We start from the raw sequence: 27,087 nt of genomic DNA on the forward strand, positions 1-27,087 counted from the left end.
CTCTTCTGAAACTCCTGAAACTCTTCTCTCTACTGAAACTACTGAAACTCCTCTCTCTACTGAAACTCCTATCTCTACTGAAACTACTGAAACTCCTCTCTACTGAAACTCCAGAAACTCCTCTCTCTACTGAAACTACTGAAACTCCTCTCTACTGAAACTCCTCTCTCTTCTGAAACTCCTCTCTTCTGAAACTCCTGAAACTCCTCTCTCTTCTGAAACTACTGAAACTCCTCTCTCTACTGAAACTCCTCTCTCTACTGAAACTACTGAAACTCCTCTCTACTGAAACTCCAGAAACTCCTCTCTACTGAAACTACTGAAACTCCTCTCTACTGAAACTACTGAAACTCCTCTCTACTGAAACTACTGAAACTCCTCTTTACTGAAACTACTGAAACTCCTCTTTACTGAATCTACTGAAACTCCTCTCTCTACTGAAACTCCTCTCTCTACTGAAACTACTGAAACTCCTCTCTACTGAAACTACTGAAACTCCTCTTTACTGAAACTACTGAAACTCCTCTCTACTGAAGCTCCTCTAGCGAATCCTCTTCTCTTTTCGGTGGGGTTTGGAATAAAGTGGATGTCATACGTTTCTGTTGAACATCCGTGTACATTGGACAATAAGCTAATCTACTCATATATTCTTCTTCGTCTCTCTGCTAAAACTCTAAAGCTGGTGGGTGGTTGGTTCTAGTTTAATAACTAGCTACCTCATTCTGCCTCTCCAGCAATCAGCACATTGAACTTGACTGGAGAAGTCTGCAGTCTGTAACTCACACTGGCACAGCAGGCAGGCAGTCCATCAGGAAGTAGAATACAGAATTTAGGAAGGTATTTGGGGAGTTTCAGCTCTCTAACATCTCAGGGGATCCGAGATAAGGGCTCTGAGGGCTGAGCTCTAGGGGAGGAGGCGAAAGGAGGTGCCTGACACTTTTTTTTAGAAAAAATGAACAGTTGAATTCCACTACTTCTTACAAAGTTTTGGCACTTTATGGAGACAGTTGTCAAGGGAGAAGAGGAGAAAGACACAGAACCCCGGTCTAGAGAGGCACATATGTGGATAGAACCGGGCAGTGTTACCTAGCCACTGCCACACCACGAACTCTGCATTGACCCATTGTTTTGGATGTGAGACTGAGGACTAATTGTGGAGAAACTGCTACTGGACGACATGATGCAGTCAACACAGCCCACCAAGCTGATTCTACTACTGACACTGGGAACCATGGTGACGTGTAGTTTACAACAGGCAGTAAGACATTGCTTTTTTGTTATGTAGTTTATAATAGCGTAATACATTTTATTTGTAAAGTGTATTTTTGAAAGTGCTACACAGCCTTGTAAAACGTACAATAATAGATTTCACATTATTTAAATTAGATTCATTTTGATTAAAACAGGAAGTAAACACATGAGTTGGCACACCCAGAAAAATATATATTTTATGTCGAGGTGCTGACTAACGGTGAATAAGCTATAAACATTTAAAAAAAGATAGTCACTATATATAAACTCCATGTCATTTATTGGGTAATTCACCAACGTTTCGGCCTCATTGTCCCTTCTTCAGGGTAATGTCATGAATGCTTGAACAAGGTCATGTAGACAAAACAGTGCAATTACTGCAACCAATGACAATAGTCAGGGGTGTGTTGTAAAAATTAAGTTAATGAGAATGAATTGAGTGAAACTGTAAAAAAATATATATATATAGTTTATAGCGTATTGAATATATTAGGCTATTATTGTTATCATATGGGAACATAATTGAATATTGTACATACGATTAGCATCAACATACATTATTGTTTGATTCAATTTCACATAAATAATGCTTCCTATTTCCTTCTTTTTTTGTTGTTCCATGTAATCTTTTGGTTCAACCATAATGGGTAATAAGCATCATCAACAGGGGGAACACATCCGATACGCTGTAGAAACAACATATCCATTTATAAAAGAGAGAATTGCTCATAAGAAACGCCTATCAAAGTCTATACTCAGACCATTAGGGGGTCAATGTTTTAGAGAAGGATATCAGGTAAGTCTCCCTTTGTGGTAGTAGGATCTCGATGTTACCTCCTCTCCTTGGAGTAGTCTTTGAGAGCATTAAGTTTAACAGCGGAGGGGTAAGACATGTTTCTCTTTGGTTTAAGATCACATAGGTTGTGTCTTTAAATGGCACCCCAGGGCAGATCACGGGACCAGAACTGAGTGATGCACTGTCCGGGAGAAGGGTTACCATCCGGGGACGTAGACCTAGTGTCACTGAATCGATAGAGGAATTGTTTCAGTGTGGTCTGTCAGTAGTGTGTTTTGTAATGCTGTCTAATGTAGTGTTGTATAATGTAGTGTTGTCTAATGTAGTGTTGACTAATGTAGTGTTGTCTAATGTATTGTTGGCTAATTTATTTATTTATTTATTTCACCTTTATTTAACCAGGTAGGCGAGTTGAGAACAAGTTCTCATTTGCAACTGCGACCTGGCCAAGATAAAGCATAGCAGTGTGAACAGACAACACAGAGTTACACATGGAGTAAACAATTAACAAGTCAATAACACAGTAGAAAAAAAGAGTCTCTATACATTGTGTGCAAAAGGCATGAGGAGGTAAGCAAATAATTACAATTTTGCAGATTAACACTGGAGTGATAAATGATCAGATGGTCATGTACAGGTAGAGATATTGGTGTGCAAAAGAGCAGAAAAGTAAATAAATAAAAACAGTATGGGGATGAGGTAGGTCAAATTGGGTGGCTATTTATCGATAAGACTATGTACAGCTGCAGTGATCGGTTAGCTGCTCAGATAGCAGGTTTAAAGTTGGTGAGGGAGATAAATGTCTCCAACTTCAGCGATTTTTGCAATTCGTTCCAGTCACAGGCAGCAGAGAACTGGAACGAAAGGCGGCCAAATGAGGTGTTGGCTTTAGGGATGATCAGTGAGATACACCTGCTGGAGCGCGTGCTATGGGTGGGTGTTGCCATCGTGACCAATGAACTGAGATAAGGCGGAGCTTTACCTAGCATGGACTTGGATCGCATTACCTAGCATGGATCGCGACGCGGATCCTGTGTTCTGCCTTACAAACAGGACAACGGAATGGATCGCATGCAGCGACCCAAAAAAACGACTCTGAAAAAGAGGGAAACGAGGCGGTCTTCTGGTCAGACTACGGAGACGGGCACATCGTGCCCCACTTCCTAGCATTCTTCTTGCCAATGTCCAGTCTCTTGACAACAAGGTTGATGAAATCCGAGCAAGGGTAGCATTCCAGAGGGACATCAGAGACTGTAACGTTCTGTGCTTCACGGAAACATGGCTCACTGGAGAGACGCTATCCGAAGCGGTGCAGCCAACGGGTTTCTCCACGCATCGCGCCGACAGAAACAAACACCTTTCTGGTAAGAAGAGGGGTGGGGGTGTATGCCTTATGGCTAACAAGGCATGGTGCAATGAAAGAAACATACAGGAACTCAAATCCTTCTGTTCACCTGATTTAGAATTCCTCACAATCAAATGTAGACCGCATTATCTACCAAGAGAATTCTCTTCGATTATAATCACAGCCGTATATATCCCCCCCAGCAGACACATCGATGGCTCTGAACAAACTTTATTTAACTCTTTGCAAACTGGAAACCATTTATCCGGAGGCTGCATTCATTGTTGCTGGGGATTTTAACAAGGCTAATCTGAAAACGAGACTCCCTAAATTTTATCAGCATATTGATTGCGCAACCAGGGGTGGAAAAACCTTGGATCACTGTTACTCTAACTTCCGCGACGCATATAAGGCCCTGCCCCGCCCGCCTTTCGGAAAAGCTGACCACGACTCCATTTTGCTGATACCTGCCTACAGACAAAAACTAAAAAAAGAAGCTCCCAAGCTGAGGTCTGTCCAACGCTGGTCCGACCAAGCTGACTGCACACTCCAAGACTGCTTCCATCACTTGGACTGGGACATGTTTCGTATTGCGTCAGATAACAACATTGACGAATACGCTGATTCGGTGTGCGAGTTCATTAGAACGTGCGTTGAAGATGTTGTTCCCATAGCAACGATTAAAACATTCCCTAACCAGAAACCGTGGATTGATCGCAGCATTCACGTGAAACTGAAAGCGCGAACCACTGCTTTTAATCAGGGCAAGGTGTCTGGTAACATGACTGAATACAAACAGTGCAGCTATTCCCTCCGTAAGGCTATCAAACAAGCTAAGCGTCAGTACAGAGACAAAGTAGAATCTCAATTCAACGGCTCAGACACAAGAGGCATGTGGCAGGGTCTACAGTCAATCACGGACTACAGGAAGAAATCCAGCCCAGTCACGGACCAGGATGTCTTGCTCCCAGGCAGACTAAATCACTTTTTTGCCCGCTTTGAGGACAATACAGTGCCACTGACACGGCCTGCAATGGAAACATGCGGTCTCTCCTTCACTGCAGCCGAGGTGAGTAAAACATTTAAACGTGTTAACCCTCGCAAGGCTGCAGGCCCAGACAGCATCCCCAGCCGCGCCCTCAGAGCATGCGCAGACCAGCTGGCTGGTGTGTTTACATTTACATTTACATTTAAGTCATTTATCAGACGCTCTTATCCAGAGCGACTTACAAATTGGTTTACGAACATATTCAATCAATCCCTATACCAGTCTGCTGTTCCCACATGCTTCAAGAGGGCCACCATTGTTACTGTTCCCAAGAAAGCTAAGGTACCTGAGCTAAACGACTACCGCCCCGTAGCACTCACTTCCGTCATCATGAAGTGCTTTGAGAGACTAGTCAAGGACCATATCACCTCCACCCTACCTGACACCCTAGACCCACTCCAATTTGCTTACCGCTCAAATAGGTCCACAGACGATGCAATCTCAACCACACTGCACACTGCCCTAACCCATCTGGACAAGAGGAATACCTATGTGAGAATGCTGTTCATCGACTACAGCTCGGCATTCAACACCATAGTACCCTCCAAGCTCGTCATCAAGCTCGAGACCCTGGGTCTCGACCCCGCCCTGTGCAACTGGGTACTGGACTTCCTGACGGGCCGCTCCCAGGTGGTGAGGGTAGGTAACAACATCTCCTCCCCGCTGATCATCAACACTGCGGCCCCACAAGGGTGTGTTCTGAGCCCTCTCCTGTACTCCCTGTTCACCCACGACTGCGTGGCCACGCACGCCTCCAACTCAATCATCAAGTTTTCGGACGACACAACAGTGGTAGGCTTGATTACCAACAACGACGAGATGGCCTACAGGGAGGAGGTGAGGGCCCTCGGAGTGTGGTGTCAGGAAAATAACCTCACACTCAACGTCAACAAAACTAAGGAGATGATTGTGGACTTCAGGAAACAGCAGAGGGAACACCCCCCTATCCACATCGATGGAACAGTAGTGGAGAGAGTAGCAAGTTTTAAGTTCCTCGGCATACACATCACAGACAAACTGAATTGGTCCACTCACACAGACAGCATCGTGAAGAAGGCGCAGCAGCGCCTCTTCAACCTCAGGAGGCTGAAGAAATTCGGCTTGTCACCAAAAGCACTCCAAACTTCTACAGATGCACAATCGAGAGCATCCTGGCGGGCTGTATCACCGCCTGGTACGGCAACTGCTCCGCCCTCAACCGTAAGGCTCTCCAGAGGGTAGTGAGGTCTGCACAACGCATCACCGGGGGCAAACTACCTGCCCTCCAGGACACCTACACCACCCGATGTTACAGGAAGGCCATAAAGATCATCAAGGACATCAACCACCCGAGCCACTGCCTGTTCACCCCGCTATCATCCAGAATGCGAGGTCAGTACAGGTGCATCAAAGCTGGGACCGAGAGACTGAAAAACAGCTTCTATCTCAAGGCCATCAGACTGTTAAACAGCCACCACTAACATTGAGTGGCTGCTGCCAACACACTGACACTGACTCAACTCCAGCCACTTTAATAATGGGAATTGATGGGAAATGATGTAAATATATCACTAGCCACTTTAAACAATGCTACCTAATATAATGTTTACATACCCTACATTATTCATCTCATATGTATACGTATATACTGTACTCTATATCATCTACTGCATCTTTATGTAATACATGTATCACTAGCCACTTTAACTATGCCACTTTGTTTACATACTCATCTCATATGTATATACTGTACTCGATACCATCTACTGTATCTTGCCTATGCTGCTCTGTACCATCACTCATTCATATATCCTTATGTACATATTCTTTATCCCCTTACACTGTGTATAAGACAGTAGTTTAGGAATTGTTAGTTAGATTACTTGTTGGTTATTACTGCATTGTCGGAACTAGAAGCACAAGCATTTCGCTACACTCGCATTAACATCTGCTAACCATGTGTATGTGACAAATAAAATTTGATTTGATTTTGATTTGATTTGACTTGTAGATGACCTGGAACCAGTGGGTCTGGCGACGAATATGTAGCGAGGGCCAGCCGACTAGAGCATACAAGTCGCATTAGTGGGTGGTATAAGGTGCTTTAGTGACAAAACGGATGGCACTGTGATAAACTGCATCCAGTTTGCTGAGTAGAGTGTTGGAAGCTATTTTGTAGATACGAAGTCGAGGATCGGTAGGATAGTCAGTTTTACTAGGGTAAGTTTGGCGGCGTGAGTGAAGGAGGCTTTGTTGCGGAATAGAAAGCCGACTCTTGATTTGATTTTCGATTGGAGATGTTTGATATGAGTCTGGAAGGAGAGTTTACAGTCTAGCCAGACACCTAGGTACTTATAGATGTCCACATATTCAAGGTCGGAACCATCCAGGGTGGTGATGCTAGTCAGGCGTGCTGGTGCAGGCAGCGAACGGTTGAAAAGCATTTGGTTTTGAAGCTTCTTTGGAGGTTAGATAGCACAGTTTCCAGGGACGGGCCGGAAGTATATAGAATGGTGTCGTCTGCGTAGAGGTGGATCAGGGAATCGCCTGCAGCAAGAGCAACATCATTGATATATACAGAGAAAAGAGTCTGCCTGAGAATTGAATGCTGTGGCACCCCCATAGAGACTGCCAGAGGACCGGACAGCATGCCCTCCGATTTGACACACTGCACTCTGTCTGCAAAGTAGTTGGTGAACCAGGCAAGGCAGTCATCAGAAAAACCAAGGCTACTGAGTCTGCCGATAAGAATATGGTGATTGACAGAGTCGAAAGCCTTGGCAAGGTCGATGAAGACGGCTGCACAGTACTGTCTTTTATCGATGGCTGTTATGATATCGTTTAGTACCTTGAGCGTGGCTGAGGTGCACCCGTGACCGGCTCGGAAACCAGATTGCACAGCGGAGAAGGTACGGTGGGATTCGAGATGGTTAGTGACCTGTTTGTTGACTTGGCTTTCGAAGACCTTAGATAGGCAGGGCAGGATGGATATAGGTCTGTAACAGTTTGGGTCCAGGGTGTCTCCCCCTTTGAAGAGGGGGATGACTGCGGCAGCTTTTCAATCCTTGGGGATCTCAGAAGATATGAAAGAGATGTTGAACAGGCTGGTAATAGGGGTTGCAGCAATGGCGGCGGATAGTTTCAGAAATAGAGGGTCCAGATTGTCAAGCCCAGCTGATTTGTACGGGTCCAGGTTTTGCAGCTCTTTCAGAACATCCACTATCTGGATTTGGGTAAAGGAGAACCTGGAGAGGCTTGGGCGAGTAGCTGCGGGGGGGGGGGCGGAGCTGTTGGCCGAGGTTGGAGTAGCCAGGCGGAAGGCATGGCCAGCCGTTGAGAAATGCTTGTTGAAGTTTTCGATAATCATGGATTTAGCCTCAGTGCAGTGGGCAGTTGGGAGGAGTTGCATATCGCGGGGTCTATTCGGTGCTATTGCAGTCCGCCACAGGATGTTTTTGTGCTGGTCGAGGGCAGTCAGGTCTGGAGTGAACCAAGGGCTGTATCTGTTCTTACTTCTGCATTTTTTGGATGGAGCATGCTTATCTAAAATGGTGAGGAAGTTACTTTTAAAGAATGACCAGGCATCCTCAACTGACGGGATGAGGTCAATGTCCTCCCCGGATACCCGGGCCAGCTGGATTAGAAAGGCCTGCTCACAGAAGTGTTTTAGGGAGCGTTTGACAGTAATGAGGGGTGGTCGTTTGACTGCGGCTCCATAGCGGATACAGGCAATGAGGCAGTGATCGCTGAGATCCTGGTTGAAGACGGCGGAGGTGTATTTGGAGGGCCAGTTGGTCAGGATGACGTCTATGAGGGTGCCCTAATGTAGTGTTGTAGCGTTGTCTAATAGAGTGTTGACTAATGTAGTGTTGGCTAATGTAGTGTTGTATATTATAGTGTTGTCTAATGTAGTGTTGAATAATGTTGTGTTCGCTAATGTTGTGTTGGCTAATGTAGTGTTGTATATTATAGTGTTGTCTAATGTAGTGTTGAATAATGTAGTGTTGTATATTATAGTGTTGTCTAATGTAGTGTTGAATAATGTAGTGTTAGCTAATGTAGTGTTGTATAGAATAGTGTTGTTTCATGTAATGTTGTCTAATGTAGTGTTGAATTAATGTTTAATATAGTGTTGTATATTATAGTGTTGTCTAATGTAGTTGTAATGTAGTGTTGTATATTACAGTGTTGTCTAATGTAGTTGTTTAATATAGTGTTGTATATTATAGTGTTGTCTAATGTAGAGTTGTCTAATGTAGTGTTGTATATTACAGTGTGTCTAATGTAGTGTTGGATATTATACTGTTGTTTCATGTAGTGTTGTCTAATGTAGTGTTGTGTATTATAGTGTGTCTAATGTAGTGTTGTATATTATAGTGTTGTCTAATGTAGTGTTGTCTAATGTAGTGTTGTATATTATAGGGTTGTTTAATATAGTGTTGTATAGTATAGTGTTGTTTCATGTAATGTTGTCTAATGTAGTGTTGTCTAATGTAGTGTTGTCAGGTGTGTGGAGCCAACAGGTAGTTATTAATGTTAGTGTGTGTAGTTATTCAGTATGCTACAGGACAGGTGTGTAGAGCCTAATATTCAGTGTTGTAGAGCCTGCAGGTAGTTATTAGTATGTTGTTTAGAGCCAACAGGTAGTTATTCAGTATGCTACAGGACAGGTTGTCTAATGTTATTCAGTATGTTACAGGACAGGTGTGTCTAATGTTATTCAGTATGTTACAGGACAGGTGTATTGGATAGCAGGTAGTTATTCAGTATGCTACAGGACAGGTTGTAGAGCCTGCAGGTAGTTATTCAGTATGTTACAGGACAGTGTGTAGTTATTCAGTATGTTAGGTGTGTAGAGCCAGCAGGTAGTTATTCAGTATGTTCATGTAGAGCCAATGTTGTCTAATAGAGCCAGCAGGTAGTTATTCAGTATGTTACAGGACAGGTGTGTAGAGCCTGCAGGTAGTTATTCAGTATGCTACAGGACAGGTGTGTAGAGCCAGCAGGTAGTTATTCAGTATGTTACAGGACAGGACAGGTGTGTGGAGCCAACAGGTAGTTATTCAGTATGTTACAGGACAGGTGTGTAGAGCCTGCAGGTAGTTATTCAGTATGTTACAGGACAGGTGTGTAGAGCCTGCAGGTAGTTATTCAGTATGTTACAGGACAGGTGTGTAGAGCCTGCAGGTAGTTATTCAGTATGCTATAGGACAGGTGTGTAGAGCCTGCAGGTAGTTATTCAGTATGTTACAGGACAGGTGTGTAGAGCCTGCAGGTAGTTATTCAGTATGTTACAGGACAGGACAGGTGTGTAGAGCCTGCAGGTAGTTATTCAGTATGCTACAGGACAGGACAGGTGTGTAGAGCCTGCAGGTAGTTATTCAGTATGTTACAGGACAGGTGTGTAGAGCCTGCAGGTAGTTATTCAGTATGTTACAGGACAGGTGTATAGAGCCTGCAGGTAGTTATTCAGTATGCTACAGGACAGGTGGGAGGAGCCAGCAGGTAGTTATTCAGTATGTTACAGGTAGGACATAGACAGGTAGTTATTCAGTATGCTACAGGACAGGAGGTGTGTAGCCTGCAGGTAGTTATTCAGTATTTAGTAGAGCCTGCAGGTAGTTATTCAGTATGTTACAGGACAGGTGTGTAGAGCCTGCAGGTAGTTTTAGTATGCTATAGGACAGGTTTAGAGTAGTTATTCAGTATGTTACAGGACAGGTTTAGCCAGCAGGTAGTTATTCAGTATGTAGATTTAGTGCTGCTACAGGACAGGTTTAGTGCTGTAGATTTATGTTGCTGTAGGTAGTTTTAGTATGTTAAAGGACAGGTTTAGTGCTGTCAGATTTAGTGCTGTAGTTATTTATGTTGCAGGACAGACAGGTTTAGTGCTGTTAAGTTTAGTGCTGTAGGTTTATGTGCAGGTGTGTAGAGCCTGCAGGTAGTTATTCAGTATGTTACAGGACAGGTGTGTAGAGCCTGCAGGTAGTTATTCAGTATGTTACAGGACAGGACAGTTGTGTAGAGCCAGCAGGTAGTTATTCAGTATGTTACAGGACAGGTGTGTAGAGCCAGCAGGTAGTTATTTAGTGACTGTAGGTATTAGTGCTGTGGGAGATTTAGGTACAAAGCAGGATAAGGACAATTTAGTACTGTAGATTTAGTACTGTATATTTAGTACTATAGATTTAGTGCTGTAGGTTTAGTGCTGTAGATTTAGTGCTGTAGGTTTAGTGCTGTAGGTTTAGTGCTGTAGGTTTTGTGCTGTAGGTTTAGTGCTGTAGGTTTAGTGCTGTAGATTTAGTGCTGTAGGTTTAGTGCTGTAGGTTTAGTGCTGTAGATTTAGTGCTGTACGTTTAGTGCTGTAGGTTTTGTGCTGTAGGTTTAGTGCTGTAGGTTTAGTACTATAGATTTAGTGCTGTAGGTTTAGTGCTGTAGGTTTAGTGCTGTAGGTTTTGTGCTGTAGATTTAGTACTGTAGGTTTAGTGCTGTAGATTTAGTGCTGTAGATTTAGTACTGTAGGTTTAGTGCTGTAGGTTCAGTACTGTAGATTTCGCATACTTAGGTACTGTAGTGAAGGGGTTTTATTCAGTATGCTACAGATTTAGAGGTATTTTACATACAGTGTAGATTTAGTGCTGTAGGTTCAGTACTGTAGTGAAGTGTTTTTATTCAGTATGCTACAGATTTAGAGGTATTTTACATACAGTGTAGATTTAGTGCTGTAGGTTCAGTACTGTAGTGAAGGGGTTTTATTCAGTGCATTCTGAAAGTATTCAGACCCCTTTTCCAATATTTTTTACGTTACAGCGTCATTCTACAATTGATTAAATATTTGTTCATCAATCTTCACACAATACCCCATAATGAGAAAACAAAAACAGGTTTTAATTATTTTTTCATCATTTTTGGCAGCGATTACAGCCTTGAGTCTTCTTGGGTATGATGGTATAAGCTTGGCACACCTGTAATTGGGGAGTTTCTTCCATTCTTCTCTGCAGATCCTCTCAAGCTCTGTCAGGTTGGACGGGGAGTGTCACTGGAAAGCTATTTTCAGGTCTCTCCAGAGATGTTCGATCGCGTTCAAGCCTGGGCTCTGGCTGGGCCACTCACGGACATTCAGAGACCTGTCCCGAAGCCACTCCTGATGTCACGCCCTGACCTTAGAGAGCTTTTTATGTCTCTATTTTGGTTTGGTCAGGGTTTGATTTGGGTGGGCATTCTATGTTCCTTTTTCTATGTTTTGTATTTCTTTGTTTTGGCCGGGTATGGTTCTCTATCAGGGACAGATGACTCTCATTGTCTCTGATTGGGAACCATACTTAGGTACCCTTTTCCCACCAGTGTTTTGTGGGTAGTTGTTTTCTGTTTAGTGTTTAGTACCTGACAGGACTGTTTCGGTTTCCTTTTGCACTTTGTTCTTTTTGTTTCAGTGTTCAGTTCAATAAAAGTCATGAACACTTACCGCGCTGCGCTTTGGTCCGATTCCTCCTCATCTGACGACAACACCCGTTACACCTGAATTGTCTCGTCTGTGTGCTTAGGGCCGTTGTCCTGTTGGAAGGTGAACCTTCGCCCCAGAGGTCCTGAGCACTTTGGAGCGGTTTTCATCAAGGATCTCTCTGTACTTTGCTCTGTTCATCCTTACCTCCATCCTGACTAGTCTCCCAGTCCCTGCTGCTGAAAAACATCCTCATAGCATGATGCTGCCACCACCATGCTTCACCGTAGGGATGGTGCCAGGTTTCCTCCAGACGTGACGCTTGGCATTCAGGGCAATGAGTTCAATCTTTGTTTCAACAGACCAGAGAATCTTGTTTCTCATGGTCTGAGAGTCCTTTAGGTGCCTTTTGGCAAACTCCAAGCGGGCTGTCATGTGGCTTTTACTTATGAGTGGCTTCCATCTGGCCACTCTACCATAAATGCCTGATTGGTGGAAATATGCAGAGATGGTTGTCCTTCTGGAAGGTTCTCCAATCTCCACAGAGGAACTTTGGAGCTCTGTCAGAGTGACTATTGGGATCTTGTTCACCTCCCTGACCAAGGTCCTTCTCCCCGATTTCTCCAGTTCCTCTTCCATTTCAGAATGATGGAGGCCACTGTGTTCTTGTGAACCTTCAATGCTGCAGAAGGATTTTGGTACCCTTCCCCAGATCTGTGCTTCAACACAATCCTGTCTCAGGGCTCTATGGACAATTCCTTCGACCCCATGTCTTGGTTTTTTACTCTGACATGCACTGTCAACTGTGCGACCTTATATAGACAGGTGCTTGCGTTTCCAAATCATGTCCAATCAATAGAATTTACCACAGCTGGACTCCAATCAAGTTGTAGAAACATCTCAAGGATGATCAATGGAAACAGGATGCGCCCGAGGTCCATTTCGAGTCTCATAGCAAAGGGTCTGAATACTTGTGTAAATTTGATAAACCTGTTGTTTTTTTAAGAAAAACAATTGTAATCCATTTTAGAAAAAGGCTGTAACGTAACAAAATGTGGAAAAAGGGAAGGGGTCTGATAACTTTCCGAATAAACTGTAAGTATTGACTTGGGATGTGTCCCAAGAAGTACCCTATACAGTGCACCACTTTTGACCAGAGCCAAGTGGGGTTCCAAAATATGACAACATTGAATCGTAACAAATACATACAACAAAATATCTATGTCCATATTACCCTGGAGGAATTGGGAGGAAGTGATCGCTGTGTTACTGTATCACAGCAGAGCTCTATGAACCGTTGTGATGAGACCGGAGCCGACCAGACCACTACCCCCTGTACGTCCTGTGCTGCCTCCCAGACTCAGCTGTGTCCCAGGGGCTTCAAGAAGTACACCACCCAGTCCATGGATACCAACATGGGCCAAGATGGTTGCCAGTACTCAGTAACCATCGCAGGGCAACAGGTGGCGTTGAACGGCTGCAACCACCAATGTGAGAAGACCGTCACCATGCCCAAATGCTGCGCAGACTTCTGGGGTCCTCTGTGTCTGCGTGAGTACCATACCCTAATGGAAGGTCTTTTGTTGTTTTATGGACAGTGATGGAATGTAGAGGGGAGACAGAGAGGAAGGGCTGAGAGGGGATTTTCTATCGTACTTTATGATATGTCATGTAGCCACTGAAACATAAAGGGAATATGGTTGCAGTAGTCGTCTAAACCTGTCTGTTTCATGTTGCTGGTGCTGGATATGTGTTTCTGCAGCCTGTCCCAGCTGGAATGGGAGAACCTGTAACTGGCACGGAACCTGCATGGATGGAATATCAGGGAATGGGTCCTGTGTCTGCAATGTGAGAACGGGCTTTATTATGTCATACACTACTGGCTCCCTACCCTGCTGGCTCCCTACCCTACTGGCTACCTACCCTACTGGCTCCCTACCCTACTGGCTCCCTACACTACTGGCTCCCTACCCTGCTGGCTCCATACACTACTGGCTCCCTACAATACTGGCTCCCTACACTACTGGCTCCCTACCCTGCTGGCTCCATACACTACTGGCTCCCTACAATACTGGCTCCCTACACTACTGGCTCCCTACCCTGCTGGCTCCATACACTACTGGCTCCCTACAATACTGGCTCCCTACACTACTGGCTCCCTACCCTACTGGCTCCCTACTCTACTGGCTCACTACCCTACTGGCTCCCTACACTACTGGCTCCTTACAATACTGGCTCCCTACACTACTGGCTACCTACACTACTGGCTCCCTACCCTACTAGCTCCCTACCCTATGGCTCCCTACACTACTGGCTCCATACACTACTGGCTCCCTACCCTATGGCTCCCTACACTACTGGCTCCCTACCTACCCTGCTGGCTCCATACACTACTGGCTACCTACCCTACTGACTCCATACACAACTAGCTCCTTACCCTACTGGCTCCCTACAGTACTGGCTCCCTACACTACTGGCTCCATACACTACTGGCTCCCTACCCTACTGGCTCAATACCCTACTGGCTACCTACCCTACTGGCTCACTACCCTACTGGCTACCTACCCTGCTGGCTCCCTACCCTACTGGCTCACTACCCTACTGGCTCACTTCCCTACTGGCTCCCTACCCTACTGGATACCTACCCTGCTGGCTCCATACACTACTGGCTACCTACCCTACTGGCTCCCTACAGTACTGGCTCCCTACCCTACTGGCTCCCTACACTACTGGCTCCCTACCCAACTGGCTCCCTACACTACTGGCTCCCTACCCTACTGGCTCCCTACCCTACTGGCTCCCTACACTACTGGCTCCCTACACTACTGGCTACCTACACTACTGGCTACCTACACTACTGGCTCCCTACAGTACTGGCTCCCTACCCTACTGGCTCCCTACCCTACTGGCTCCATACTCTACTGGCTCCCTACCCTACTGGCTTCCTACCCTACTGGCGCCATACACTACTGGCTCTCTACCCTACTGGCTCCCTACCCTACTGGCTCCATAACCTACTGGCTCCCTACCCTACTGGCTCCCTACCCTACTGGCTCCATACACTACTGGCTCCCTACCCTACTGGCTCCCTACCCTACTGGCTCCATACACTACTCGCTCCCTACCCTACTGGCTCCCTACAGTACTGGCTCCCTACCCTACAGGCTCCCTACCCTACTGGCTCCCTACCCTGCTGGCTCCCTACACTACTGGCTCACTACACTACTGGCTCCCTACCCTGCTGGCTCCATACACTACTGGCTCCCTACACTACTGGCTCCCTACCCTACTGGCTCCCTACACTACTGGCTCCCTTACCCTACTGGCTCCATACACTACTGGCTCCCTACCCTACTGGCTCCCTACCCTACTGGCTCCATACACTACTGGCTCCCTACACTACTGGCTCCCTACCCTACTGGCTCCATACACTACTGGCTCCCTACACTACTGGCTCCCTACAGTACTGTCTCCCTACCCTACAGGCTCCCTACCCTACTGGCTCCCTACCCTACTGGCTCCCTACCCTACTGGCTCCCTACCCTACTGGCTCCATACACTACTGGTTCCATACACTACTGGTTCCCTACCCTACTGGCTCCCTACCCTACTGGCTCCCTACAGTACTGGCTCCCTACCTAGTGGCTCCCTACCCTGCTGGCTCCATACACTACTGGCTCCCTACACTACTGGTTCCCTACCCTACTGGCTCCCTACCCTACTGGCTCCCTACCCTACTGGGTCCCTACACTACTGGCTCCCTACCCTACTGGCTCCCTACCCTACTGGCTCCCTACACTACTGGCCCCCTCCCCAACTGGCTCCCTACACTACTGGCTCCCTACACTACTGGCTCCATACACTACTGGCTCCCTACACTACTGGCCCCATACAGTATTGGCTCCTTCCTCCCTGTATAGTGCACTTCTGAACAGAGCCCTGTGGGAATTGGGATGTAGATACAGTGTAATGTCAGATTTCACTGTAAAGTCTACATTTCAATGGTAATATCTCACGTTTATATAGTGTGTGTAAATTTAAGTATAATCTTGAATTTAGATTTTGTGCTTTCTCCACTCTCTGGCTACTTCCCATTTTTCCACAAGGGTGTACCATTGTAAAATCCAAGCAAGAAAGTGTACGAGTGCACACTTCGGGAGAAGGGAGGAGAATTAAGACTCAGCCTCTGTGTGTTTCCCTTTGTTGTCTGGGTCAGGAGGGATACACGGGCTTTGCCTGCCAGCAGTGTTCCAACAAGAATTCATACGGAGACAACTGTAAATCAGGTACATCTCTATCTATCTATCTCTCTCTCTCTCAGTCTCTCTCTCTGTCTCTCTCTCTCTCTCTCTCTCTCTCTCTCTCTCTCTCTCTCTCTCTCTCTCTCTCTCTCTCTCTCTCAGTCTCTCTCTCTGTCTCTCTCTCTGTCTCTCTGTCTCTCTCTCTCTCTCTCTCTCTCTCAGTCTCTCTCTCTGTCTCTCTCTGTCTCTCTCTCTCTCTCTCTCTCTCTCTCTCTCTCTCTCTGTCTCTCTATCTCTCTCTCTCTGTCTCTCTCTCTGTCTCTCTCTCTGTCTCTCTGTCTCTCTCTCTCTCTCTGTCTCTATCAGTCTCTCTCTCTCTTGCTTGCTTTCTCCCTCTGTCTCTCAGTCTCTCTGTCTCTCTCTCTGTCTTTCTCTCTCTCTCTCTCTCTCTCTCTCCCTCTCTCTCTCTCCCTCTCTCTCTGTTTCTCTCTCTGTGTCTCTTTCTCTCTCTCTCTCTATTCAATTGACTTTAGTGACATGGCAAGTTCATTATTACCTACATTGTCAAAGTATACATATCGAAAAATAAAAATAAAATAAAAATATATATTTATGTATAAATAAATCTCTCTATGTCTCTCTCTATATCAATTCAATTCAATTCAAGGGCTTTATTGGCATGGGAAACATGTGTTAACATTTCCAAAGCAAGTGAGGTAGATAATATATAAAGTGAATATTTAAAGTTAAATAAACAATACAAATTAACAGTAAACATCACACATACAGAAGTTTCAAAACTCTCTCTCTGTCTCTCAATTTCAATTCAATTCAAGGGGCTTTATTGGCATGGGAAACGTGTTAACATTGCCAAAGCAAGTAAGGTATATAATATATAAAGTGAAATAAACAATAACAATTAACAGTAGACATCACACATACAGAAGTTTCAAAACAATAAAGACATTACAAATGTCGTATTATATATATATATACAGTGTTTTTCTCTCTCTCTGACTCTCTCTCTCACTCACTTTCTCTCTTTCTCTCTTTCTCTCACTTTCTTTCTTTCCCTCTCAGTGAATGCTGGGAGTGTTTTGTAGTTCAGAGGCCGTGTGGATTAAAATGTTCTATGGCGGAGGTTTTAAACACATTGTCAGTTTAGCGGTGCCCACTAATGTAGTTATAAGTTAAAATAAACAAGATGTGGTTTCCTGTGAACAATAAATGTCATGATCTCTTCACAGCCTAGCACAGAGATGTAGTTTCCTGGGGGTTGAACGGTGTGTTAACATTTGTGCCTGATGCCTTCACAGCCTAGCACAGTGAATATTTAAAGTTAAATAAACAATGAACGGTGTGGTTGCCTGATGCCTTCACAGCCTAGCACAGAGAGGTAGTTTCCAAAACGGTGTGGTGTGCCTGATGCCTTCAATTCTAACAGAGGCTTTAGTTGGCCTGGGGGAAACGTGTTAACATTGCCAAAGCAAGCACAGAGATATAATTTCCTGGGGGTTGAAGTGAAATAAACTGATGCAATTAACAGTAGACATCAGAGATGTAGTTTCCTAAAGACATTACAAATGTGGTGTGCCTGATGCCTTCACAGCCTAGCACAGAGATGTTTTTCCTGGGGGTTGACGGTGTCTGTGCCTGATGCCTTCACAGCCTAGCACAGAGATGTAGTTTCCTTTCGGTGTCAGTGAATGCCTGATGTTCACAGCCTAGCACAGAGATGTAGTTTCCTGGGGGTTGAACGGTGTGGTGTGCCTGATGCCTTCACAGCCTAGCACAGAGATGTAGTTTAAAACGGTGTGATGTGCCTGATGCCTTCACAGCCTAGCACAGAGATGTAGTTTCCTGGGGGTTGAACGGTGTGATGTAGCCTGATTATCACAGCCTAGCACAGAGATGTAGTTTAAGGACGGTGTGATGTGCCTGATGCCTTCACAGCCTAGCACAGAGATGTAGTTTCCTGGGGGTTGAACGGTGTGATGTGCCTGATGCCTTCACAGCCTAGCACAGAGATGTAGTTTCCTGGGGGTTGAACGGTGTGATGTGCCTGATGCCTTCACAGCCTAGCACAGAGATGTAGTTTCCTGTAGGGGGTTGAACGGTGTGGTGTGCCTGATGCCTTCACAGCCTAGCACAGAGATGTAGTTTCCTGGGGGTTGAACGGTGTGGTGTGCCTGATGCCTTCACAGCCTAGCACAGAGATGTAGTTTCCTGGGGGTTGAACGGTGTGGTGTGCCTGATGCCTTCACAGCCTAGCACAGAGATGTAGTTTCCTGGGGGTTGAACGGTGTGGTGTGCCTGATGCCTTCACAGCCTAGCACAGAGATGTAGTTTCCTGGGGGTTGAACGGTGTGGTGTGCCTGATGCCTTCACAGCCTAGCACAGAGATGTAGTTTCCTGGGGGTTGAACGGTGTGATGTGCCTGATGCCTTCACAGCCTAGCACAGAGATGTAGTTTCCTGGGGGTTGAACGGTGTGGTGTGCCTGATGCCTTCACAGCCTAGCACAGAGATGTAGTTTCCTGGGGGTTGAACGGTGTGATGTGCCTGATGCCTTCACAGCCTAGCACAGAGATGTAGTTTCCTGGGGGTTGAACGGTGTGATGTGCCTGATGCCTTCACAGCCTAGCACAGAGAGGTAGTTTCCTGGGGGTTGAACGGTGTGGTGTGCCTGATGCCTTCACAGCCTAGCACAGAGATGTAGTTTCCTGGGGGTTGAACGGTGTGGTGTGCCTGATGCCTTCACAGCCTAGCACAGAGAGGTAGTTTCCTGGGGTTGAACGGTGTGATGTGCCTGATGCCTTCACAGCCTAGCACAGAGAGGTAGTTTCCTGGGGGTTGAACGGTGTGGTGTGCCTGATGCCTTCACAGCCTAGCACAGAGATGAAGGTAGTTTATGATGGAGATGTAGCAGGAGGCAATGAGTTATGTTATAGATGGTGGTGTAGATGAGAATGGGTCTAGTCATGCTATAGATGGAGATGTAGCTGAGGCTGGGTCTAGTCGTGTTATAGATGGTGGTGTAGATGAGGCTGGGTCGAGTCATGCTATAGATGGTGGTGTAGATGAGACTGGGTCTAGTCATGCTATAGATGGAGATGTAGCTGAGGCTGGGTCGAGTCATGCTATAGATGGAGATGTAGCTGAGGCTGGGTCTAGTTATGTTATAGATGGTGGTGTAGATGAGACTGGGTCTAGTCATGCTATAGATGGAGATGTAGCTGAGGCTGGGTCTAGTTATGCTATAGATGGAGATGTAGCTGAGGCTGGGTTGAGTCATGCTATAGATGGAGATGTAGCTGAGGCTGGGTCTAGTCATGCTATAGATGGTGGTGTAGATGAGACTGGGTCTAGTCATGCTATAGATGGAGATGTAGCTGAGGCTGGGTTGAGTCATGCTATAGATGGAGATGTAGCTGAGGCTTGCTCAAGGAGATGGATGCTCCCAGCTCCTCCTTCTTTGGTTTGGAAAGACAAAGCGGTGAAGCCAAGGGTATTCATTGTCTACAGCTCTCTGATGGCGGGTGACATAAGGGGTTTGGGGATGAGGTGTGGGAGCTGACTTGTATACTGAGTTGTATAGGGCAGAACTGTGTGATCCTATGTGTACTCAGGTTTTGTTTTCTGAACCCTAAACTATCTCTGGCACAGAGGGATGAAATGGACATTCCTCTGTTGTCCCATGAACTGGCAGAGGCCGTAACCCAGATGTCCTCCTGCCGTGCCCCGGGGGGCGATGGACTTTTTTAAATTCTGAGGAATATTTGGACTTGACTTCTTTTGTGTGTTGAGTGAGTGTGTCGGGTTAGGAGAGCTGTCGTCGGGCGGCTCTGACTCTCCTGCACAATAAAAGGGACTTGTTTGAACTTAAGGACTGGAGGCCTGTGGCATTGCTCTGTGCGGACTACAAGATATTTGCCAAGGTCCTCTCTAACCTACTGAAGTCCCATCTGGTCTCTATAGTACACAAGGACCAGACATATTGTGTACCAGAAGGTTCAATCATAGACATCTTGTTCTTAATCAGGGACATGTTGAGAGTTTCTAATGTGAACTGTGGACTGGTCTCTTTAGACCAAGAGAAGGCGTTTGATAGAGTGGACCATGAGAATCTGTTTAATGTGATGTCTGAGGGTTTGGGGAAAAGTTTTTGGCCTGTATGGAGATGTTGTATGCTGGGGTGTCATGTATGGTCAAGGTGGGAGGGGGCTCTGTAGGTCAGTCTGGGTGAGGCGGAGAATTAGACAAGGGTGCCCTCTATCAGGGCAGTTAAATACACTAGCTGTTGAGCCTTTTTTGGGCCTGCTACGCAGGAGACTGCAGGGAGTGTGCTGGATACGCATGGGTGTGTTGACAGGCGTAGCAGTGTCGGCATATGCAGATGATGTTTCTGTGATGGTCAGGGATGGTTAGGATATGCAGGCACTATAGATTAGTCTGAAGGTATACAAGGGAGATTTGTCAGCTAAGGTGAACTGGGACAAGAGCAAAGCTCTGTTATGTGGGGAATGGAGGGATGGGGTCCCCCCTCTGCTTCCAGGGGGTTTGCAGTGGGGTTGTAAAGGAAGGGCTTAACATTTTGGGGATGTCCCTTGGCTCAGAGAGGTGGGTCAGGAAGAACTGGGAGGGGCTGTCACATGCACTGGTGTCAAGACTGACCAGGTGGAGGTGGCTCTTCTTACAAGTGTCATATAGAGGGAGGTGATAATCAACAACCTGGCGGTATCCTCCCTGTGGCAGCTGGCGGTTTAGGGTTGGACTGGCAGCTGTTCATCATGAGGCTGGAGAGGCTGAATATAGCAGGTCTCTCTGATCTTTACTCCGCGGTGCCGAGGGCCTGGCAGCTGCTGAGGCCCAAACGAGAAGTGGGTGTGGAGCCTGGGCTGTGGGTGTGGGAGGAGCCTATCTTCCACAAACCATCCATCCTTTTGAGATCGGTTCAGTTGGCCACCCTGCAGAGGCGACTGACGGCAGTGGGTTTACTAAGGCTGGGTGACCTGTGGCTGCTGGGGGAGGAGGGGTGGAAAACCCTGGAAGTCCTGGCACAACAAACAGGACTAACATCCCCGAAGGGGGAGGGGCCACCAGTGTTTCCGCCACTGCAGGTGACGGTAGAGACTGGGGACTGGCAAGGGGGTCTGGAGGACTTGTTAGATTTTAACACTCCGAGCCTGGGGGAGTTTGAGGGGGTGGGAGGTAAAGCCCTCTACAACCTCTGCGTTAAGGTGAGGAGCATTAGAAGCCTAACAGGAGTGAAGGCACATCAGTGGCAGGGTGAATGTGGGGCGGAGAGTATGGTGGGTTTTAGATGGATGGGGCTCTACAAACCCCCAGTACCAAAGAGGTCAGGGGACCTCCAGTGGAGGTTCTACATGGAGCCCTGGACACTAATAGCTGGTTGGTACGGGTTGAACCGGGAGTCGGACAGGGGTGTCCTTTCTGTGTTATGAGAGAAACTGTGCATCATGTGTTTTCTGTGTACGCCAGGTAATGCCATTAATGTCTCTGTTGGAATGTTTGTGTGAGAGGTTGAGGTGGAGTTTACTGTTGGGATGTTTTTAATGAGTGCAGGTATTCGAAGAAGGAAAGGGCCAAACGTGTCAAACGCGTGTTGTAGAAGTGGTTATTGTTATTGTGGTGTGTGGTGATGTTTTGTGTTGTGGGGTAGAGGGCAAGGTGAGGATGCAGTACAGGGGATATTTGTGGGGTTAATGTGGTGAGGTTTTAATTAAATGAGGATGTTTCATTAAAAAAAGACAAACAGTCAAAAGTCTCTCTCTCTTCTCTCAATTCAATTCAAATGGTCTCCATCTCTCTCTCTTCCTATCTCTCTCTCTCTCTGCTACATCTCTCTTTTCCCCCAGTTCTCTCTCTTTCTCTCTCTATTCCCGCCATGAATATTGTAACCTGTCAGCTCATGTTGTCGTTGTTGTTTTGGTGTGTTGTCTAGAGTGCGGCTGTGTGAATGGAGAGTGTCACAACGGTCCTGGTGGGAACGGAGAGTGCTACTGCCAGCCGCCGTACACTGGACCCAGGTGTGAACAAGGTAACCCCGCCCTCCTTCACACCAAATACAGTGGGGCAAAAAAGGTATTTAGTCAGCCACCAATTTTGCAAGTTCTCCCACTTCAAAAGATGAGAGAGGCCTGTAATTTTCATCACATTTTCCACCATAATTTGCAAATAAATTCATTAAAAATCCTAAAATGTGATTTTCTGGATTTTTTTCTTCTCATTTTGTCTGTCATAGTTGAAGTGTACCTATGATGAAAATTACAGGCCTCTCTCATCTTTTTAAGTGGGAGAACTTGCACAATTGGTGGCTGACTAAATAATTTTTTGCCCCACTGTACATGAATGGTCTGTGCCCCAAATAACACCCTATCTCCTAAATACTCCACTTCTTTTGGCCAGAGCTCTATGGGCCCTAATCAAAAGTAGTGCACTATGTAGGGAATAGGGTGCCATTTGTTATCCAGGCCAGATATAGTCCATTGATATTCACCCTTACAAAAAAAGTAATGATTTCACATGGAAAATCGTGTTATAACATGTGTTTTTTTTGAAGACCTGATCACGTTTATCACATATGTAGTTTCATGTTATCACATGTTGTTTTACATGTTGTCACGTTATCACATTGACTTCAAATGTGATTACATACATCTTTTGGAACATTTCACATGTGAAATACATGTATTTTTTTAAAGGAAACCCAGTTTTCACTGTGTTCTGGACCAGACAAGCTTACAAAAAATAAAATTAATTGATTGATAATTGTTATCTTGTTCTCATTTAGTGATCCCATTTAGTGATCTCATTTAGTGATCCCATTTAGTGATCTCATTTAGTGATCTCATTTAGTGATCCCATTTAGTGATCCCATTTAGTGATCTCATTTAGTGATCCCATTTAGTGATCTCATTTAGGGATCCCATTTAGTGATCTCATTTAGTGATCCTATTTAGTGATCTCATGTAGTGATCTCATTTAGTGATCTCATGTAGTGATCTCATTTAGTGATCTCATGTAGTGATCTCATTTAGTGATCCCATTTAGTGATCCCATTTAGTGATCTCATTTAGTGATCCCATTTAGTGATCTCATTTAGTGATCTCATTTAGTGATCATATTTAGTGATCCCATTTAGTGATCCCATTTAGTGATCTCATGTAGTGATCTCATTTAGTGATCCCATGTAGTGATCTCATTTAGTGATCATATTTAGTGATCTCATGTAGTGATCTCATTTAGTGATCCCATTTAGTGAGCTCATTTAGTGATCCCATTTAGTGATCTCATTTAGTGATCTCATTTAGTGAAAGGTACTTCAGTACAGTAGGTTGGTGTCTACTGATGATGTGTATTATGTTTCCTCCAGTCTCTGCTGCCTGTAAGAACTGCAGTGCCTACTCCCACTGTAAAGGAGTGGCAGAGAACTCCGTGTGTCAATGTCTTCCTGGGTTTCACAAGACTGGAGACCGTTGCTCAGGTAACAGAGTTCATAGATATCACTAGGGTGACAAAATTCTCCTAACTTTCCCAAAGGCTGCTCATTTATATTATATTCTGCTCTGTTCTATTCTATTCTGCTCTTTTCTATTTTATTCCATTCTGCTCTATTCTGTTCTATTCTGTTCTATTCTGTTCTATTATAATATATTCTGTTCAATTCAATTCTGTTATAATATATTCTGTTCTATTCTGTTCTATCCTGTTCTATCCTGTTCTATTCTGTTCTGTTGTAATATATTCTGATCTACATTTACATTACATTTAAGTCATTTAGCAGACGCTCATATCTATCCTGTTCTATTCTGTTCTATCTTGTTCTATCCTGTTCTATTATGTTTTATTCGGTTTATTCTGCTCTGTTCTATTCTATTCTATTCTGCTCTGTTATATTCTGCTCTATTCTATTCTGTTCTATTCTCATCTGTTCTATTCTATTCTGCTCTATTCTATGCTGCTCTATTCTATTCTGACCTGTTCTAATCTATTCTGCTCTATTCTTTTCTGCTCTATTCTATTATGTTCTGTTCTGCTCTGTTCTGTTCTGCTCTGTTCTCTTCTATTCTGTTATATTAAATTATGTTATATTCTGCTCTGTTCTGTTCTGTTCTATTCTGTTATATTAAATTATGTTCTATTCTGTCATGTTCTGTTTTATTATGTTATGTTAAATTATGTTCTATTCTGCTCTGTTCTGTTCTGTCCTATTCTGTTATATTAAACTCTGTTCTATTCTGCTCTGTTCTGTTCTGTCCTATTCTGTTATATTAAACTCTGTTCTATTCTGTTCTGTCCTGTTCTGTTCTATTCTGTTATATTAAATTCTGTTCTATTCTGTTCTGTCCTGTTCTGTTCTATTCTGTTATATTAAATTCTGTTCTATTCTGCTCTGTTCTGTTCTGTCCTATTCTATTATATTAAACTCTGTTCTATTCTGTTCTGTCCTGTTCTGTTCTATTCTGTTATATTATTCTGTTCTATTCTGCTCTGTCCTGTTCTATTGTATTCTGTTCATTAAATTCTGTTCTATCCTGTTCTGTCCTGTTCTATTGTATTCTGTTTCAATCTGTTCTATTCACTTGTATTATGTTCTATTCCATTCTGTTTCATTCTGTTCTATTCACTTCTATTCTGTTCTATTCTATTCTGTTCTATTAAATTCTGTTCTATTCTGTTTTATTCTGTTCTGCTGTGATCCCCTCTGATTTACTCTCTTCTATTCTGTTCCATAAATTAATATTTATTTTATTTCCCAGGTTTTTGTTCTGCTAAACAATGTGATGTGAATGCGGACTGTTCTTGGCTGGGGGGGCGGCTGTTCCAGTGCCAGTGTAAGGCAGGTTACAAGGGGGATGGTCGGATGTGTGTTCCCATCAACCCATGTGACGAGGACAACGGAGGCTGTCCTCGCAATTCCACTGTCTGTGTCTATAATAGCCCTGGCAAGGTGAGTCTGTCTATACCAGCAGGGTTAAACTGTGTCTATTCCAGCAGGGTTAGTATGTGTCTATTCCAGCAGGGTTAGTCTGTCTATACCAGCAGGGTTAGTCTGTCTATACCAGCAGGGTTAGTCTGTCTATACCAGCAGGGTTAGTCTGTGTCTATACCAGCAGGGTTACTCTGTCTATACCAGCAGGGTTAGTCTGTCTATACCAGCAGGGTTAGTCTGTCTATACCAGCAGGGTTAGTCTGTGTCTATACCAGCAGGGTTAGTCTGTTTATACCAGCAGGGTTAGTCTGTCTATACCAGCAGGGTTAGTCTGTGTCTATACCAGCAGGGTTAGTCTGTTTATACCAGCAGGGTTAGTCTGTCTATACCAGCAGGGTTAGTCTGTGTCTATTCCAGCAGGGTTAGTCTGTCTATACCAGCAGGGTTAGTCTGTCTATACCAGCAGGGTTAGTCTGTATCTATACCAGCAGGGTTAGTCTGTATCTATACCAGCAGGGTTAGTCTGTCTATACCAGCAGGGTTAGTCTGTGTCTATACCAGCAGGGTTAGTCTGTCTATACCAGCAGGGTTGGTCTATGTACATACCAGCAGGGTTATCTATACCAGCAGGGTTAGTCTGTATCTATACCAGCAGGGTTAGTCTGTCTATACCAGCAGGGTTAGTCTGTCTATACCAGCAGGGTTAGTCTGTTTATACCAGCAGGGTTAGTCTGTTTATACCAGCAGGGTTAGTCTGTATCTATACCAGCAGGGTTAGTCTGTCTATACCAGCAGGGTTAGTCTGTATCTATACCAGCAGGGTTAGTCTGTCTATACCAGCAGGGTTAGTCTGTCTATACCAGCAGGGTTAGTCTGTCTATACCAGCAGGGTTAGTCTGTATCTATACCAGCAGGGTTAGTCTGTATCTATACCAGCAGGGTTAGTCTGTCTATTCCAGCAGGGTTAGTCTGTCTATACCAGCAGGGTTAGTCTGTCTATACCAGCAGGGTTAGTCTGTATCTATACCAGCAGGGTTAGTCTGTATCTATACCAGCAGGGTTAGTCTGTCTATACCAGCAGGGTTAGTCTGTATCTATACCAGTAGGGTTAGTCTGTCTATACCAGCAGGGTTAGTCTGTATCTATACCAGTCAGCAGCAGGGTTAGTCTGTCTATACCAGCAGGGTTAGTCTGTCTATACCAGCAGGGTTAGTCTGTCTATACCAGCAGGGTTAGTCTGTATCTATACCAGCAGGGTTAGTCTGTCTATACCAGCAGGGTTAGTCTGTATCTATACCAGCAGGGTTAGTCTGTCTATACCAGCAGGGTTAGTCTGTCTATACCAGCAGGGTTAGTCTGTCTATACCAGTAGGGTTAGTCTGTCTATACCAGCAGGGTTAGTCTGTCTATACCAGCAGGGTTAGTCTGTATCTATACCAGCAGGGTTAGTCTGTCTATACCAGCAGGGTTAGTCTATCTATACCAGCAGGGTTATTCTGTCTATACCAGCAGGGTTAGTCTGTCTATACCAGCAGGGTTAGTCTGTGTCTATACCAGCAGGGTTAGTCTGTATCTGTTTGTCTGTCTATACCAAAATGTCAGTTCTTGTCTATACCAGCATTATTTAAAGTCTGTCTATATCCCACTTGCCTGGAGATGGAGAGAAGAGAGAAGGATGGAGCAGTTGCTTCGCTAGGTATTTCTAACTGAAATTTCATTAACTATTTATCGATAGTTGTTATTCAGCAGTCATTAAAATATGCCTTTTTTAATTTGAAGTACAATAGTGCTGTTGTCAGACAGCATAGACAGCAGCTCTATAGAGATGAAGGACTTGGAATGAAATAATAAAGCCATCAAATAAAACACAATGTAATAAACACAACACCTGAAATATTTTAGTCATGTGAAGAAATGATGGTTTGTGGTAAAGTAATGGACAGTCTCACATCATGCAGTTAGTCTGTATCTATACCAGCAGGGTTAGTCTGTCTAAAATACCAGCAGGGTTAGTCTGTATCTATACCAGCT

At 44.9% G+C, this 27,087-nt stretch overlaps 1 protein-coding gene across 1 annotated transcript in view; it reads left to right on the forward strand.

The window, feature by feature from the left end:
• The first annotated feature begins 783 nt into the window (after positions 1-783).
• stab1 (stabilin 1) overlaps positions 784-27,087 on the forward strand; it is a 221,273-nt gene continuing 194,969 nt past the window's right edge. Inside the window, exons 1-7 of the mRNA XM_064967067.1 lie at positions 784-1,258; positions 13,141-13,411; positions 13,623-13,708; positions 16,077-16,146; positions 22,066-22,161; positions 23,497-23,607; positions 24,884-25,074. Of these exons, the coding sequence (XP_064823139.1) occupies positions 1,178-1,258; positions 13,141-13,411; positions 13,623-13,708; positions 16,077-16,146; positions 22,066-22,161; positions 23,497-23,607; positions 24,884-25,074 (906 nt within the window). The 5' untranslated portion in view covers positions 784-1,177. The remainder of the gene's footprint in view (positions 1,259-13,140; positions 13,412-13,622; positions 13,709-16,076; positions 16,147-22,065; positions 22,162-23,496; positions 23,608-24,883; positions 25,075-27,087) is intronic.

The sequence above is a fragment of the Oncorhynchus masou genome, chromosome 5 (assembly GCF_036934945.1).
Source record: "Oncorhynchus masou masou isolate Uvic2021 chromosome 5, UVic_Omas_1.1, whole genome shotgun sequence".
Taxonomy (NCBI): domain Eukaryota; kingdom Metazoa; phylum Chordata; class Actinopteri; order Salmoniformes; family Salmonidae; genus Oncorhynchus; species Oncorhynchus masou.